Source organism: Pinus tabuliformis, chromosome 1_2, assembly GCF_031772625.1.
Source record: "Pinus tabuliformis cultivar Carrire ecotype Pingquan chromosome 1_2, CPIR1, whole genome shotgun sequence".
Classification (NCBI taxonomy): Eukaryota; Viridiplantae; Streptophyta; class Pinopsida; order Pinales; family Pinaceae; genus Pinus; species Pinus tabuliformis.
Window position 1 is genome coordinate 616671731 of NC_142298.1, and position 18656 is coordinate 616690386.

Genomic DNA, 18656 nt, shown 5'->3' on the forward strand with positions numbered 1-18656 from the left:
AATCTATAATGTATGTTTGACCCAGTGCTGCGCTTCTAGATTACTGTCCGAAGACTTTCCGTTTCACTATTTAAAGGTTCTAGAAGAGCCTATGTATGGCCAGTGCAACCTTATATTACACGGAATATATTCTTTTATACAATCTGATCGTCATGTTCAATATGTTCACGATTTCCTTATGACACCTGTTCTTATTATTAATATATGACGTGAATATGAAAGCGGTGACCATTTACCCGGATAGTGAGAGGCTTCTGTTTGCAGGCTGTAATAATTATATATAAATATATGGTTTTGCCAGAAGATATTGAAGCGTGAAGTCCTGTGTTCTTCCTGCTCTTGAAGAATATGGTGACGGAAGTAATAGAGATGTCAGGTCTCGAAGAACGAGAAGAAGAAAAGAGGCAGAAATTAAAGGCAGATTTGCCGAAACAGCATGCTGTCGAGGAAAGCAACACTGACAGCACGTCTGTTCGTGCAAATGATACAAATATCTCAATATTGAAACTCTTTAAATATGCTGATTTATTTGATCTCTGCCTTGTGGCATTGGGCACTTTTGGAACCATTGCAGATGGACTGACCATGCCTATCACGATGTTTATATTAAGCAGTTTGATTAACAAAATAGGAAAATTTAGTTCCGCATTCACCGGAGATTTCGGTCATACTGTCAACACGGTAATAATCATTTCCTTTACACAGCAAAACTTGGCGCAATTCCCATCCCGCATGTTGAGTAATGTTTCGGTGTTGGTTAATTGTGCAGTATGCTTTACGTCTGATGTATTTATCGATCGGTGTGTTTTTGGCTGCGTTTTTAGGTTGGTATCATATCTTCCTCCTCCTTTCCCACTTTGCAATGTTTATGAGAACCGTTTTTTATGATCGTACCTATGACTGATGCTTTGCTTCCCTTTGTCTCATCAGAGGCGTTCTGTTGGGCGAGGACAGGCGAAAGGCAGGCGTCTCGGATGCGCTTGAAATATTTGAAAGCCGTACTGAGGCAGGACGAGGGATTCTTCGACATCCAAAGCACCACCACATCGGAAGTGGTTACGAGCGTTATTAATGATACTCTCGTTATACAGGATGTTTTCGCTGAAAAGGTATGATCTTAATTACTTTATCCTCTCATCTAATTTGTTGAGTTTTCTAATTCTGATGCTAATATTGTCCATTCTCAGATACCTACTTTCGTCATGAATATGTCTTTGTTCGTCGGCGCTTATTTTGTGGCGTTCTACTTGACATGGAGACTCGCAATCGTGTCATTTCCATTCGTAATCCTTTTGATAATTCCCGGGGTAATGTATGGACGGATTCTGGTGGAGACTTCTCGCAAGTTGAATGAAGCCTATAATATAGCCGGCAATATTGCAGAGCAAGCTCTTTCATCCATTAGGACAGTCTTTTCTTTCGTTGGAGAGGACAGGACAATGACCAAGTTCTCCGATGCTCTTAACTTAACTGTAAAGCTTGGCCTTAAACAAGGTCTTGTCAAAGGGTTGGCAATAGGTAGCATGGCAGTGACCTTCGGTATCTGGGCCTTCAACGCTTGGTATGGTAGCACATTGGTTATGTATCATGGGGCTAGCGGAGGAAGGGTTTTCGTCACTTCAGCTCTCATACTTATGGGTGGCTTGTAAGTTTTCTCCCTATCCATTTTTCCCCTTCTCAGTTATTTCTATAATTGATACAAGAACGGAAAATTTAATCCATTTTGTTAAGTTCAATCACAATTTCTGGAATCACTGATATGTTTGCAGAGCTCTCGGGACTGCGGTTCCTAATATAAGATACTTCTCTGAGGCACGTGCTGCTGGTAAACGCATCTTTGAGATGATCGACAGAGAACCGATCATTGATTGGGAAAATCCAAAAGGAGAAATATTGCAGGAGGTCAGCGGCGAAATTGAATTTAGAAACGTTGAGTTCGCATACCCATCTCGACCAGAGTCCAAGATATTTCACAATTTCTGTCTCAGTATTCCATCAAGCAAGACCGTTGCGTTGGTGGGAGGAAGCGGGTCAGGCAAGTCTACGGTTGTGGCGTTGATAGAGAGGTTCTATGATCCGCTCACTGGAGAGATTTTGTTGGATGGTGTGAACACTAAAACGCTACAATTGAAATGGTTCCGTTCCCAGATTGGACTAGTAAGTCAAGAACCTGCACTCTTTGCTACATCAATCAAGGAGAACATTCTATTCGGGAAGGATGGAGCCAGCACGGATCAGGTTATTGCTGCTGCCAAAGCTTCCAATGCTCACAATTTCATCAGTCAACTACCAGATGGTTATGACACACAGGTAAAATTTACCTTTTCTTTCTCATCTTCCATTTCTGGCAAGAGCAGTCGATTTGAATTTCCTTTCATTTGGGTAATACAGGTGGGTGACCGCGGAGTCCAGATGTCCGGAGGGCAAAAGCAACGTATAGCTATTGCAAGAGTTATGCTCAAGGATCCTCGTCTACTTCTTCTAGACGAGGCCACGAGTGCTCTAGATGCAGAGTCGGAGAAGATTGTTCAGGATGCTCTAGAGCAAGCTTCAGTTGGACGCACAACAATTATAGTCGCTCATCGCCTCTCCACAATCCGCAACGCGGACATGATTGCGGTGGTTCAAAATGGTCATGTGATCGAGACAGGTACGCATGAAGATCTGATCTATAAACCCCACGGAGCATATGCTACTTTGGTTCAGCTGCAACAGGCCGCGGCAGATAAGCCAGATGAGCGATTCGAAGGCTCCACTGTGCTAGACCAGTCTTTGAGAGCAAGGAGCTCTACCATCTATAGCAGATCGAGTTCGAACATGTCTGCATCAGTCCAGCAAGAACTGATAGTTGAACAGAAGCCTCTGTCCGCCCCTTCATTCCGTCGACTGCTTCTTTTAAATACTCCGGAATGGAAGCATGCTCTATTAGGCTGTGCAGGAGCCTTAGCTTTTGGAGCAGTTCAACCTGTCTATTCCTTTTTCCTTGGGGAAGTTATATCTGTATTTTTTCTTCAAGACCATCACCAAATCAAATCCAAAATCAAAGTATACGCCTCCATTTTTGTGGCCTTGGGAGTAATATCGCTCTCAGTGAACTTGCTGCAGCATTACAATTTTGCAGCTATGGGGGAATATCTTACAAAAAGAATTCGAGAGCGAATACTATCCAAGATCTTTACATTCGAGGTTGGGTGGTTCGACAAGGACGAGAATTCTAGCGGAGCTATTTGCTCCAGACTCGCAACAGAGGCTAATGTGGCAAGTACCTGACCTAAATGCTTTAGTATTTCTAATAATGTTGGGACCTGTGTCACAGTTTTCTGATGATCAGAATGTTCTATTACAGGTGAGATCCCTGGTTGGAGATCGTATATCGTTACTTGTACAAACCTCTTCCGCCGTGCTAGTAGCCTTCACGATGGCTTTGATTTTATCATGGCGCCTTGCACTTGTAATAATTGCAGTGCAACCCGTCATAGTATTATGTTTCTACACCAAAAAGGTTCTGCTTAAGGCCATGTCTCATAAGTCTCTCAAAGCTCAAGATAAAGGCAGTCAACTAGCAGCAGAAGCTGTTGCTAACCATCGTACTATTAGTGCATTCTCTTCACAGGACAAGATTCTCCGTCTCTTCGAAAAGATTCAAGAAGGACCTCGCAGAGACAGTATCAAACAATCTTTGTTTGCAGGATGTGCCCTGGGAGCATCACAATGCATCACTATAGCTAATATGGCTCTGGACTTCTGGTATGGGGGACACCTTGTAGCGAAACGACAAATCACCTCCAAAGCTCTTTTCCAAGTTTTCTTCATTCTGATGAGCACTGGAAGAGCGATAGGAGAGGCAGGAAGTATGAGCACGGACATCGCTAAAGGCTCTGATGCAGTCAAATCCGTCTTTGGCATCCTGGACAGAGAGAGCCAGATAAACCCGGACGATGAGAACGGTGAGAAAACGGATAAGATAGAAGGAAGCGTGGACCTGAGAAACGTGGACTTTGCTTACCCAGCTCGTCCAGATGTTATGATCTTCAAGAACTTCTGCTTAAGGATAAAAGCTGGCAAAAGCATGGCACTTGTAGGACAAAGCGGATCCGGTAAATCGACCATCATTGGATTAATTGAAAGGTTTTACGATCCCCTAAGAGGATCGGTGAGAATCGATGGCAGTGACATCAGGAGCTTCAATTTGAAGAGTTTGAGGAATCACGTAGCTCTAGTAGGTCAAGAGCCCACACTGTTCGGAGGAAGCATTAGAGACAACATTCTCTATGGAAAAGAGAAAGCAAGCGAGGCGGAGATGATCGAAGCTGCAAAGGCTGCAAATGCTCATGACTTCATCAGGTAATACTGCAATTGTTCAATTGAAACAGAATTTTTATAATCAACTACAATTGAAATAATTATTTGTGGAATAGATTATGATTTATTGAACGAGATCAGTGAAATTAACTTGGATCTGTGCAGCTCTTTGGAGGAGGGATACGAAACAAACTGCGGAGACAGAGGAGTTCAGTTATCGGGAGGGCAAAAGCAGCGGATTGCGATAGCGAGGGCGATAATAAAGAATCCGAGCATATTACTGCTGGACGAGGCAACAAGCGCACTGGACAGCCAGTCGGAGAAGATCGTTCAAGAGGCGCTGGACAGAATAATGGTGGGGAGAACAAGCATTGTGATAGCTCATCGACTGACAACCATCCAGAATGCAGATTCGATTGCTGTGATTCAAGATGGGAAAGTGATTGAACAGGGGAGTCATTCGTATCTGTTGGGCAAAGGAGAAGGCAACCCATATTACTCTCTCGTCAACCTGCAGCGACGCCGTCACTAGATCCTCTTCTGCCTCATAAACAGAAGAATCCTCCGTGATCCACGTCGTAAATCTTTCTTTGCGCCTTCCCCTAAATATCGAAGATGGATTGTCAAACGTAAAAGTAGGGTTGGAATTTTAATGTAACTCTGTTAATCCAATGAAAATTTGAAGAGGACTCCCTTTTTTTAAGAGCCCGTAAAATATTGTGAGCGGCCAAACACATTTAACGAAGAATGTGATTTTTTTTTTGAATTTATGAATAGATTCAGAGTTTTAAAAAATATTTTATAGATTAAATTTAAGCTAAATTTTAGTTAAAATTAATCACAAAAATGTCTTTAAAAATCTTATTTAATTTAAAAAAAAATTATAGTTGAAAAAATAAATTTAATAAGTACATAATAAAATATTATTCCTCAAATTACTGATGTAATTGCTATACTTATGATAGAATGTCATTCCTCAAATTATGGATGTAATTGCTATATTTATACCATGATTTCAAGATATTTGTGTCATGACTTTTCATTATTAATTGTAAACCAATTTAAAATTTAAATTGTTGGAAATAGTCATACTCACATAAATAACATACTAATGGTATTACCCATCAAAATTTATGCAAGTCCTTAATTCCCCCCTTTAACTAGGCTATATTCCACAAGAATACTATGGGTCAATACCATAGGTTCTCATACCATGAGTCAATATCAAGGGCACATATCATGATTTGTTTTAAACATTATTTTTATTTTATTATGACTGAGTAAAAATGTTTGCACATTATTAATTTTATTTTATCTTATTTTTATTTTTGTTTTTTCGTAATTTGATCTAGTCAAAATGTTTAGAGAATAAGATAGGACAAGACAAGACAAGACATTACAACATCTCTTCCATACTAGATTAAAGTAGCTCTAAATACAATAATTAAACATTTTACATTTTAATTAATCAAATCACACACACACACACATATATTTAGAAATAATGAGTAATTTCAAATTAGTCAACGAATAATAATATATATAGAGGATATTAGGTTTTTTAGGTAAAAGTCTATATGGAAGTTTAAATATGTGGTTTTATATTTTTAAATTTTATATGGAGTTGTAAATATGTATAGTTGAATATAACAAATATTTTTACATAAATGTAATATTTAAATTAAAGTTTTGTGACCTAGATTAATTCATATGATTTAAAATATAATATGAAAAATGATAATTATCTTTTTTTTTAAATTATAAAGATTTGAAAATCTAATTTAACACTAAAACTTACCACTTATATTAGATGAAACAAACATATAAATACATCAATCATTCGTTAAAGATAGAAATTCTATCTTAACCACACAATCACTTAGTTGAGTAAGTCTCTCAACTAAACACTAAACTAGGGATCATCTAAACAAATCTTAAAGAACAACACGCTCTTTTACTTAGAAACCAAGACAGGTAGGAATTATATTTTCCAAGTCCCCCTCTTAATGACTACTTGTCACAATCTCAACCAAAAAATTCTAGTTGTTGTCAAACATGACAAAAGAATATGTCCACATCTATATAAAGGAACAACCAGAATGCATGGGTGCCCAACAGCTGCAACCGTGGCGACCGCCAGTCTACTAGGATGTCCTTAGCATACATGGTTCTGTCAACCATTATAACATTATAACTCCCCATCATTATGAATTCGAAATCTTCTAGGCTACTAGCTCCATCAAGTTGTCTCTTAACCCTTGAAAAAGTGTAGTAGGAAAATTGGATTCCCGAATTTCACTCCCGAACATGAGAATCATGGATCTCCCAAAGTCAATTACTAAACAATGAGGGCTAGTAAAAAGAAATTGATTGTAATATATGAATGAAGAATGGTTGTATTATATATTTTACCCTTTTGATAATATAATTAAACAAGTTGACACTTAATAAATTACGAAATTCAATTATAATAGAAAATTTATGATCCATATATTTTTTTTTTAGAGAATACTGGACTGGGAAGGACGGAGCGATGGCTGGTGTATGCGAGCGTAGGGTTTCAGCAGGACTGATTGTTGCCGCCGCTGCCTCCAAGGATTTGCTTGATGCTGGAACGGCTTGGAGCCGGGACGCAGGATCCACAGTGCCCAAGGATGCCCACAGGACTTGGCCCGGGTCTTATGACGGAAAGGAGAACCAGGAAGCGAAACAAAACAAACAGGTATTGGAGTTTTTAACCCCTTTCTTGGCACGGGTGGTTCTCATGAGGGCGACGTTGGGCACCCCTCCTTTTTGTTCGGGGTATTATGTTACAAATCTTTCGACCCTCACTCTGTCTGAGGTTGAAAGGCTCTCCCACACGGGTGATTTACCCTGGACAGATCGACTTGTCTGCGTCAATGGGAAACAGGGCCGGTTACGCATCCATATGTCCATTCTTGGTATATTGCGGAGCCGATCTGCCACACTGTTGATGTCTTTAACATGGATCCGATCTGCCGATCTAGGGCCGAGCTTAAAAGGCATGGTCGAAGATCAAGTATGGGCAGGGAATATGGACCTGGCCCTCCAGAGTTTTGAGATATATCCGCCCTCTGTAGAGCAGATCAGGACCCAGCATTGTAGGCTTGGGGTGGATCTACCAGATCTGGACAGATCTAGGCAGAAGCAAAATGATATTTCGTCAGATCCAGAATACAAATCTGAAAAACGGGATTTGATCAAGGCAGCAGCAGATTTGAAACAAATTTTCATCAGATCAACAGACGGCAGACACGTTTGTGTGCAGATCTGGGAACGGATGAGTATTTTGGAGCTAAAAAAAGAGATCCAGGACAGACTGGGAATTCCAGTGGCATTCCAAGTCCTAATATTTTCTGGGGTATGCTTGCAGGAGCAACACACACTCCAGCATTACAAGGTTGCAAAGGATTCAACAATCATCCTCAATCACCGATTGCGAGGTGGATCTAAGGGATCTACCTCAAAACCTACAGGAATCTATCGTGATGCAGCAAAAGGGAAAGAATCTCCAAAGGGGAAAGAACATGCAACTGTTAACATACCTCCAGGGCAGTATATCGTGGATGAAGTGCCAGAGAGCCCATCTATTCCGCTGGATATCCCAGAGGTAAAGTGCATATTTTCAGATCTACAGAAAAAAGCTGTTATTTGTAGATTTAACGGTTTCTGGCCTAGAACGGATGCTTTGTATCAATGGATTCACACGGTATGGACAACAAACTGCCAGATCCACCTATGCTCGAAGGGTTTCTTCATAGTAATCTTCCTCGTTGAAGAAGAAAAGGAAAAAGTGCTCAATGAAGGACCATGGTTCTGGGGCAGTGCGGGTTTATTTGTTACCCCTTGGTTCCCGGAGTTTGATCCCAATACTATGGTGGTATCAAGGATGCCAGTATGGGTAAGGTTGCATAACCTTCCGATACATTTTTGGCACTTCAAGACCTTATCAGTTATAGGGAATACACTTGGAAGAATGTTAAAGATTGATACAGAGAGACACTTAAAAGGAATCTTTACCTTTGCTAGAATATGTGTCGAGGTAGATCTCAGCCAAGGGTTACCTGAAAGCATCATTCTGAACTTCAACAATACTCAGTGGAAACAACCTTTGGACTATGAGAATACAGCATTCAGATGCAGGGGATGTCAACAAGCAGGTCATCTGTTCAATGCATGCAAAAGCCTTAACAAGAGTAAGCCACAACAAAGGAAGCACAAAAGATGGCAGAACATAGATGATGTCATAAAGAAGAGAACCGCGGAAAAGAAAGTCCCCTCAGTATCAGAAGACGAAGAAACAGAAGCAAAGGAGGATGATACCACCATAGAGGAGGTTGAAATAGAGAACCAGAAGGAAAATATAGCAGCCAACAAGGATTCACAGCTCCACTCAAATTAGGCAGAGACCCAGCAAAATCAGGTAGAGATGACAAGCGTGGATCAAAGCATGGGAGGCATCAAACGACAGCATCACTCCGATACTTCAGACTCAGACAAAGAAACAGGGCATCCGAATGCAACAACACAGTTAGTCATTGCTTCGATCGAGCCCACTGTGGGAGAGTGGCGCAAGGTTGAAAAGAAAAAGGGGAGAAAAACCTGAAGCGTGAGTTTTACTCACTGCCGGAATTCAGGCTTTTACCCTTTTTTCTTTTTCTTTTCTCTTCTCTTTCTTATTCTTTGTGCACGTTAGTTTCCTAACGTTGCGTGGGGTGCGAAAGCACTCGAGCCCATGTGGAAACTTACTGAATGCTTCATTGCATCTGCTAGTGTAACTTTTCATTAATTCTTTAATAAAAGGTTACCGTTTTTTTCCTTGGAAAAAAATATAATTAAACAAGTAGGATGATGAAGCACTGATAGAAGGGGTGGGGTCTAAAAACATTGTTGCCTTGTATTCCCCTAGTAAGTAGGAAAAAATTATTTGAAGTCTTCTCGCCTTTAAATAGGCTATATTCCACATGAATACCATGGTCGAAACCATGGATTCTCACAAACCTCAAGCTAGAAAACCATTAATAAATGTACTGAGTCAAGTTTACTCCAAGCACCCTAGCAATCCACTCCTTAAACTTGACTCAAGGAGATTAACTTGGTCCCGATCATTCATCAACCATCTCCCTTGAGATCTCACATCCCCCCCCTCAATTTAGGATACTAATACACCTTCCACCCTGTTACCTATCTAAGTGGTCCATTGCATAGCTTGATTACTCCGTTTTCCATCGAATTGCATGTATGTTTGATCAAAGTCTTAAGGTCTTACAACAATCCATACTCCTCCACAACATGCATGCTCGAACAATAGGTCTTACAAATTTATGGGAAAGCACATTTTCCTTGGACCAAAACCCTTTGCCTTTTCATAGAAAAATGGTGTTACACACCACTATGGATCGTAGGTTCACTATCTCCTTCACTATCCTCAAACCATTGACTCCATTTCTGTTTTCTTTTCCATATGACCACTCTCTCACTACATCTTAGTATTTGTTGATCCATACATTGACCTAGTCTTTCAAAATGATTTCCATGCTCCATTTGATTAGAATTTAATGTTGGGAGCTTATAAGATCACAATCATAATTATTTATTTTCAATTGGCTATGTTTGCATTAATTTCTATTTAATTTTTACTAGTGATTGGTGATTAATGTACTTGTTGCATTTGCCTCTCCCGATGATTAGTAAAGTAGCAAATATATTGTAGTTTTGAGAGCTTCATTTTGGATGAGATCAATCATTTTTGTAAGTAGTGTTAATTCTTTCATATATTAATTTTTTTATAGATGTTTTAGGCTCAAAATCCCCACCCCTTCCCAAAGGGCTTTATAGTTATTCTAAAGGGCCTTTTCCTTTAGGACCAAGGAGTAGGGATTTTCTATATCCATATTCGAATGAATAATCGGACCATCAATAAATGGTATCTAATTACCAAAAGGATTTAACATATATGTATTTTTCATATTATGTTATATATGTATAAACATATGTATGTATGTAATGCTAGTACTCTAAATGGTAAACTTTCTCTTTGCCAAGGGGGAGATGTGGGCTTAATCCATGCTACCTACCCATCACATGCAATATGAAAATGAATATTTCATGCATTGGCGGTATATTTTCCTCCCTTATCATTCAATTATGAAACAATAATTGAGATAACAATCCTTTGCATAACAAAATGTTTCTTATTTTTTTATCTAGAGGATAAGATTTGAACTCATGACCTAAAGGATATGAGCCTTGCAAGCCAACAAAATACTCTACTTTACAATATTTATTGATATCATAGTCAAAATGTGTACACCAAATAATCAGGGAATATATTATTCCTATCCTTATATAGGAATAGGGGTGCTCTTCCATTATTGAATACACTTCAATAACTGTATTTTTTCTTTTTATAAAACTCAATGTTGTTACCTTGGGAAATAAACATGCATGGGCCATCTCATGGAGTATCTATTTCGGGAATATAAAGTCTTGAGAGTTGGATCTACATATTCTATTTGAAAAGAAATGTCAATGGAGATGTTTAGGTGCACTAATGTATGGTGGAGATTGCAAGTTTTTATGATTTTTCAATTTGTCATATAATGATGATTTGCTTTCTTCCTCCAAATATTGAAAATAAAATGATATTTTTATTCAATGCTTGTCTCTTCTTCACTCTCTAAATGAGGTTCCTTCTCACCATAATAGTTCATTCTTTATTGTTACCTACCGATAATTAAAATATAGATTAGATTTTAGATGGAAAAACATTATGTAACTAATTTTAATTTGTTTTTAATTTTTCTATATATAATGATATCCCATTCACTAATGAAATTGGTGAAGAAGAATTAGCCAAATTTACCTGATGTAGAAGAAATAAAAAAAGTTGCAAGTGTGAATATATAACCTACAAAAATATGAACTAATCCAACTAATTGTTTTTGAATAATGGAAAGAGCTACTAGCATGTCACTCCATAGAACTAAATTAGCTAAAGTTTTGTCTTGATGGACCCATATGATATTTTTTATTAGTTCCTGCCAATATCCACACTATGAAATTAGGAACATAAATTCAATACCCCAAACAATATGCTTGAATAAAAACATCCATGCCCAAATAGATAAGTGTTCATATTGAAAGGATTATATCCATTAATAAGTTGTGAATAATTTAACCATATACAATTTATTTACCATCCCATTAAAGAAGTGGAATACTTATTAAATTCTACTACATGACCTTGCCATAACTTTATATGCTTGCAATGCCAATAGAAAGTAACCCATCCAATATTATTCAACATATATGAAATAGATAAAAAGAAAAGCATGCTAGACTTATATATTGCATCATGTTCCACCTATCCTAGACCATCCGAGGAAAAATTATAACCAAAATCATTCTTATTTGGCATTTGCACATTTGAATCACTTTTAACTAGGATCAATGTAATTGTATGTAAACCTAGTGCAATAGCATGATGAATAAAAAAATATCCAAGATTGATTGTTAAGGAAAATTAATTAATTATTATCATTAATAGAATTTAACCAATCAGGTAAGCATATACTCTTACCTACATTGAATGTTTAAACACATGCTGAAGATAAGAGTATACTAAAACCATATAATTCCTTGTCATGATAATATTGTATCCATTGAGGAAATATGTTAGGCCCCTATACTACTAGTGTACCCCCTTATTGTTATTAGTATAACACACTTATTATATTGATGTACCCATGTAGTGCCCATATTGTTACTATTGTGCCCCATAGAAGCCCACTATTATTATTATTGTGCCCTTACATTATTATTGTTATGTCGACTCTGATTATGTTATGACCCCTTAGACTCCTATATATATAAAGGAGGTCTTTTCATTTGTATCATCCAAGAATTGTTCATTTATGTAATGTAAAGGAGGTTGCCCCCTCGAAGAGGCTGAATTATAAGGTGTTGATCTATCTTTTCTATCTTTTCTTGAGCTGGTTTCATAACATTTGGTATCAGAGCTTTGGATTCTAGGGTTTCGCTGCTCCAAACAGGTCATCGTGGCATTTTGCTATAAACTTTTTTTCTGTGACGTTTCAGAAGTCACAAAAAAAACTCATTTGAGAAGAAATCACGCTGAACCTTGGGTCTGAATTTCAGAGCTTTTCGCGTGATATTTGCGGAGATATGATCTGAGGAAGTTGGTCTTTTTCCAGACTCTTGAATTACATTCAAAACAGGTGACCTGGGGAAAATCGTCATAACTTTCTCTCTGGGGATCAGATTGAAATTTCGTAAGAAGGTATAGAAAGAGGATGGACTATAGTTTCTTGTATCAATTTTTTAGATCCAAAGGTTGAAACAGTGACTCGTGGCATGTCATACAAGTTCGCTTTACTGAACTAGTCTATAATTAGGTCATCTTGGGAGATTGTGCATAACTCTTTCTTGGAGAATCCAATTTGGATCAGACTGGTGGCATTGGAAAGAGGACACAGAGGGCTACTACAGGTTACAATTTCAGAACTTAAAGATCCGCAAGTATAGAGTTATAGTCGTTTCAAGGTAGAGCTCCTAAAATCAAGAAAAAGCAAGGTGAGGATGTTTGATGGCAAGGATCCAGTAAATTGGATACTTTAGATGGAGCAATATTTTGATATACATGATGTACAATTGTTACAAAAGGTATGTATTGCATCTTCATATTTAGAACCAGATCAATTTTTATGGTACAAAGGAATTTTTTCTTGTAAACAACTTGTTACGTGGTCAATTTTCACGGAGGAAATGATAGCACATTATGAGGATACAAAGAGCAACACCTTCTTTAGAGCAACACCACAACAATTGGAAAGAGTAAAAGGGATTTGTGACATAGTGGAAAGGAAAATTATGAAAACCACGAAGTGTACCCCTCACAACTATAAAGATGGAAGTGTTGTTTCTCCTAGCCTTCCACAACCTACAAGGGTTACACCACAACAATTGGAAGAAAAAAGAGAAAAAGGGCTTTGTTACAATTGTGATAACAAATGCACTAAAGGTCATAAGTGTGCTGAGAAGAAATTATTTTACATAGAATATGAAGAGGAGGAAGAAAAGGATCAAGAAACAACAAAAGAAGAAGATATACGCCAGGACCCCACCCCAGAGAAAGAAGAAACGAATCAGACCATATCTTGTAAAGAATTTGCAAGAATTACCACTCCTCAAACACTCAAGATAGAAGGACATATCAAGAAGAAAAAGGTGCAAGAAGTGAAAGATCACATCGAGAAAGAAGAAATGAATCCAACCATATCTTGTAATTCATTGTTCGAAATTACCACTCCTTAAACTATCAAGATAGAAGTACATATAAAGAAGAAAAATGTTCAAGAAGTGAAAGATCACATCGAGCATCAAGAAATAAATCCGACCATATCTTGTAAAGGATTGGAAGAAATTACCACTCCTCAAACTCTAGAGATAGAAGGACATATCAAGAAGAAAAAGGTTCAAGCAGTGAAAGATCACATCAAGCATCAACAAGTTCTCCAACTTTTAAAGGATAACGCCACTTCGGTGCAAAATCAAACGAAACAACAGGCACTTAAAAAATGGCGACCTTACCGAATGGGAAGACTCTTCAAGGATGAGGATGTGGAAGAATTGTTTTGTGCTATTTATATTATCCAACCAGATTGGATAAACGAAGCAAGGGATGAATGGAAGAAGGACGAAGAAGTATGGCCACTTATTCAAAAGTTGCAAAAGATCCCAATTCAAATAATATTGCCAGAAATTAAAGAGGAAGGAAAAATCATATTGGAACCTGGAGCAGTCACAGAAACAAGAACCCGACAGCTACAAAATCGATCAATTTAAGAGTATCTCATCAAGTGGAAGAACTTACCCGCTGAATATCCCACATGGGAGGACAAGAATTTTATACAGAAGCATCAAGAACTACTCAAGCGTTGAGGACAACGCTTTTTGAAGGAGAGGGGCATGTTAGGCCCCTATACTACTAGTGTACCCCCTTATTGTTATTAGTATAACCCACTTATTATATTGATGTACCCATGTAGTGCCCATATTGTTACTATTGTGCCCTATAGAAGCCCACTATTGTTATTATTGTGCCCTTACATTATTATTGTTATGTCAGCTCTGATTATGTTATGACCCCTTAGACTCCTATATATAGAAAGGAGGTCTTTTCATTTGTATCATCCAAGAATTTCTCATTTATGTAATGTAAAGGAGGTTTCCCCCTCAAAGAGGCTGAATTCTAAGGCGTTGATCTATCTTTTCTATCTTTTCTTGAGCTGGTTTCATAACAAAATATGGATCAATAAAGTTTTTTTTCCTAGAGAGAGAAAAGAAAGAATAACATCATTATGAACATAAAATCCCAAGGTATGGAAACTTAGTATTGAACTAACGCATATAATATGACATATTATAGTTGCCTTCTTCTCCAACACTCTTAGCAATAAATTATTCTTATTTTGTTCTATATTATTATCACGAATGAGGAATATAACTTCATAAGTAAAGGAACCTATCATAACGAAGTCATCAATATGTTGATTAAAAGTATATAATTCAATTTTGGTGGTGAATTTATGTGTTATTAATTCAAAGTTGGGTAAAAAATACATCTGTTGAGCTACCAAGGAAGTGATAACCCCAAAGAATCTTAAGTAACACCTAATTAAAATGAAAGAGAATTATTTATTATTTTATAGAAACCCTTATGTATGCATCCTAATATTCCTCCTAGAGGAACATGTTCCTCCAAAATATCATATATAATGTGACCAAGCACAAAATCAATTCTATACATATGAGCAAGAATTGAAAAAGGAAATAACTAAATGGTGATGAGAAATAACAGTCAACCATAAACTTTGGATTTGTGGATGGAATACTCTGAGAAGATTTAGAATAAAAATTACCACCCCTTAGGAGGTACCAAAAACTTGAAGATTCGAACCAATATTTTCAGCATAGGGATTCCATTTACTTATGAAAAGTAGTGAGAAACCTTAGGGATGTGATAATAAGTTTAAAAAATTATCCCATCTCACATGCACTACCCTTTATTTGGGAATATACAAATGAAATGAAGTCCCCATCCAATCTAGAGAACTAACTCCAAAGTGTCTTAAAAAATGTTGATTGAGACGAGATTTGACATTTTTTAGCCATGAAATATTTGGCATGGATTTAGGTGGTAGATGTAAACTATTGTGTATTGAAAATATCGCAAAAACAATAGTAAGGAAAGAGCACCAAGATAAAAATATTTATTAGCATATAATCCAATTGTACACCATCATTGATAAGCATTAAAATAAGAAATATTGAGTAAATCAAAAGAACATCATTGGGTAAATGCTTCTATAGCCAATTGATTAAAATGTGGATCTTGAATTTCATGAGCAATGGATCCTACATGTAAGGGAAGACATACCCATGCTTCATAAGTTTCTTTCCAAGCCACATGGAACAATTTAATAGAGATCCACAAAAATACTAATGTCAACTTATCAAAGTGAAACAAAAATCTAATGATAAACATGTTTTTTGATAATGTGATCATGGCTCTCAAGGTCATGTTTCATCACAATACCAAACAAAATGTGATGAGTATTTGGATCATGGATCAAGCCTTCAATGAAATTTGGAAATATTGATTGCATAAGGCTTTTCAAATCCCCGTAGATATTAACCTACTGTAATAATTCTTCCTAGGAATAATTCCTATTTTGGGATGTTTGCATCGAAGAACCTAAATGAGCTCCTTCTACGACACATCCCTATATAATGCACAAGGCTCGGGGATGGATAATAGGAGCAACCTTCAATATTTCCTGGGCCAAAATAATAGGTTCAATGAGTTATTTTTAATATTAATTGATGATCACTAAAAACATTAAAATAAAGGCCTAGACAAAGTGAGCACCTACAAATGAAAGTAAAGGCCTAAACAAAGTGAGCACCTACAAATGAAACTCCATATGCAGATAATGAAGAACCATAATATTGGATGACTTGAGAGGATTGTGCCAATAGATAAGCATGGAGCCACCTATTAATCATAATTGAACTATATGCATATTCTCTCATATAATATGAGTTACCAGTTCTTAATCTCTTATACTACGCCAAACATCAAACGAAAATCTCCAACTAAAATTATATATTACTATATAAATCACATTGTACCTCTAAAAAAAAGCAAGGAAAGCATGTAGATACTTGACATGTTTCTCCTCTTCCAGGTCCATCACAATTAGATATTAAATCAGAACTATGATCAATAGGACACCTTTAGGTATGATCAGAATAGTCACATGAATATTTAATGCATGAATGTGATGCACCAAGAAATTCATAGTTCGTAATGGAATTAGTAAAAGAGAAATTATGGAACTTATGATCACCAAATCACCACCTCCCTTGCTTGACATAGTACTTACTATTGCACTAGGATATATTGAACTAGGTTCTAAAGCATGAGTGTTTTGTATATGTTGGAAAAAGATAGGTTGTAATTGTATAACAATATTTGAGAACATATCTTGATGATGCCCTTGGGCACTCACAATACCATCAAGAATATTCCAACCAAAAGTATGGAGGGCTAAGAATATCAATACCTAGTAAGGAGTGATATAATTGCATCACAATGTGTAAGAACATGATTTAATAAATTGTTGTATTAAGTTGTTGAGTAATAGTCCCTTACCATAAAAATCAGTAGATGTGCAATCAAGGAACTATGATAAACCCACCAATCCACACATGACATGTGAATAAAGAGAGTTGGGTACCATAGTTGATAGTGAGGCATAGATAGGGGGCATCGAATACATGTGGTGAGTTATGTCAATAGCTAAAGATCCTAAAATTGCTAGGTTAATATATAATTGAGCATGCCATGCGGTAGTTAGGATCTCATAAATACATTGTTAAGATACTTAGAAACTTAGGTGTTATTTAAGTTCTATTTGATCTAATGTTTTTATTAGGTAAAAGTGTGCTTCTTAGCGTGTTTCTTTAGGATGCATTAGTTGCATTGTAATTTGAAGATCGTAATATGTTCTAGACATAGAATGATCCAATGGCTTATATTCCCCTTGATATTAATAACTATTGCTCCATGGATTCACATTCAATTAGTCCATGATCTCTATTTAAATGGCATGGAGGGTCATGGATGATTATTGATTGTAAGGACTCTCTTATGTAAAATATTTTCTTTTGCATTAATAAATTTTACTCAAGTGGTCACGTTGGTTGGGGTTGTTGATTTTTTTCTCTCTCATAAGGTTTTAACCATATAAAAATACCAAAATTGTGATCTTTGATCTACTAGTGCAAATGTTTACTAAATATGTTCATCCTATTTGGAATACACTATTTACTTGAACATATACTTATGAGCTTGTAAATGTCCTTGAGGTTGTGGCCAATGATCAAATTAGTCTTATACATATGGATAACTGTTATAGCTCCAAATCTCACCCATCATATTTGTGATACTGTATTTATGGCCTAGGTTAACCCCTCCTTCCAGACTTAGCCCAAATACTTAAAAAACAGTGTTTTATTCCCTGTACATGACATTGCCCTGAGCTAAATTCATGTGTACGCGGGTCAATGTATACCCAACCCGCATATATGTCTTAAAACACTTAAGTAAATTAAATCTCCTTAATTTCAGGCAGAGATCACGAGTTTTACCGTTGATTACCTATTAGTGCCCGTGGCCCCAACTGTTCCCAATGAATTCCCAACTAAAGAACTACTTTGGGAGAAGTATAAAAAGGCTTCAATGGGAAGGCATTAAGGAGGAGAGAAGAGAGAGAATTACTCTATTGAGATTATCCCTGATCAAGTCTGAATATCCCTGTGCTTCCAACACTTTCCCCACTACATTCTTACCGTTGTTTCCTTGAGTTTTGACGTTATTTCACTAGTTGAGATATCCTTGTGTGAGTCATGGAAGGAGAATTTTGAAGACTTGGGATTGGACAAACTCGGAGGATGGTTCCACTTGGAGCGAGCAAGAGTAAGATTCAGGTGATATCCTTCCTTGCTTTGTTTTAGTTATTTGCAATAAAGAAACATTTGTCTTGTTCCCGAAATTAATCTTCTTTATGCATATGATGTTATTGTTATGGTTTACATATGAATAATTGTTTCAATGTATAATAAACCATCTTTCAATATGTTATAAAGTTGATTTCTATATGATACTTTGTCCATATATTTCTATGCTTTTTTGAATTGGCTCTTTTGCAGGTTCAAGGATTAAGAGGAACTCCAAGAGGGTTTGG

The 18656-nt window shown here is 37.0% G+C and overlaps 1 protein-coding gene across 1 annotated transcript; it reads left to right on the plus strand.

The window, feature by feature from the left end:
- Window positions 1-326: 326 nt before the first annotated feature.
- Window positions 327-5027, plus strand: LOC149207145 (ABC transporter B family member 15-like). Its single transcript, XM_089393851.1, has 7 exons — window positions 327-681; window positions 770-824; window positions 931-1109; window positions 1188-1645; window positions 1770-3258; window positions 3347-4344; window positions 4468-5027. Exons 1-7 carry the CDS (start codon window positions 349-351, stop codon window positions 4832-4834), a joined length of 3879 nt encoding a protein of 1292 aa, XP_089249977.1. The 5' UTR covers window positions 327-348; the 3' UTR covers window positions 4835-5027.
- The last annotated feature ends 13629 nt before the right edge of the window (window positions 5028-18656 follow it).

What these genes read in the sequence shown, in the direction of transcription:
- LOC149207145 (XM_089393851.1), top strand. Translation starts at nt 349, where the DNA reads ATGGTGACGGAAGTAATAGAGATGTCAGGTCTCGAAGAACGAGAAGAA. An exon ending in TCGGTCATACTGTCAACACG is followed by an intron (nt 682 to 769) that starts GTAATAATCATT and finishes TTAATTGTGCAG; the next exon opens with TATGCTTTACGTCTGATGTA. An exon ending in AGGATGTTTTCGCTGAAAAG is followed by an intron (nt 1,110 to 1,187) that starts GTATGATCTTAA and finishes GTCCATTCTCAG; the next exon opens with ATACCTACTTTCGTCATGAA.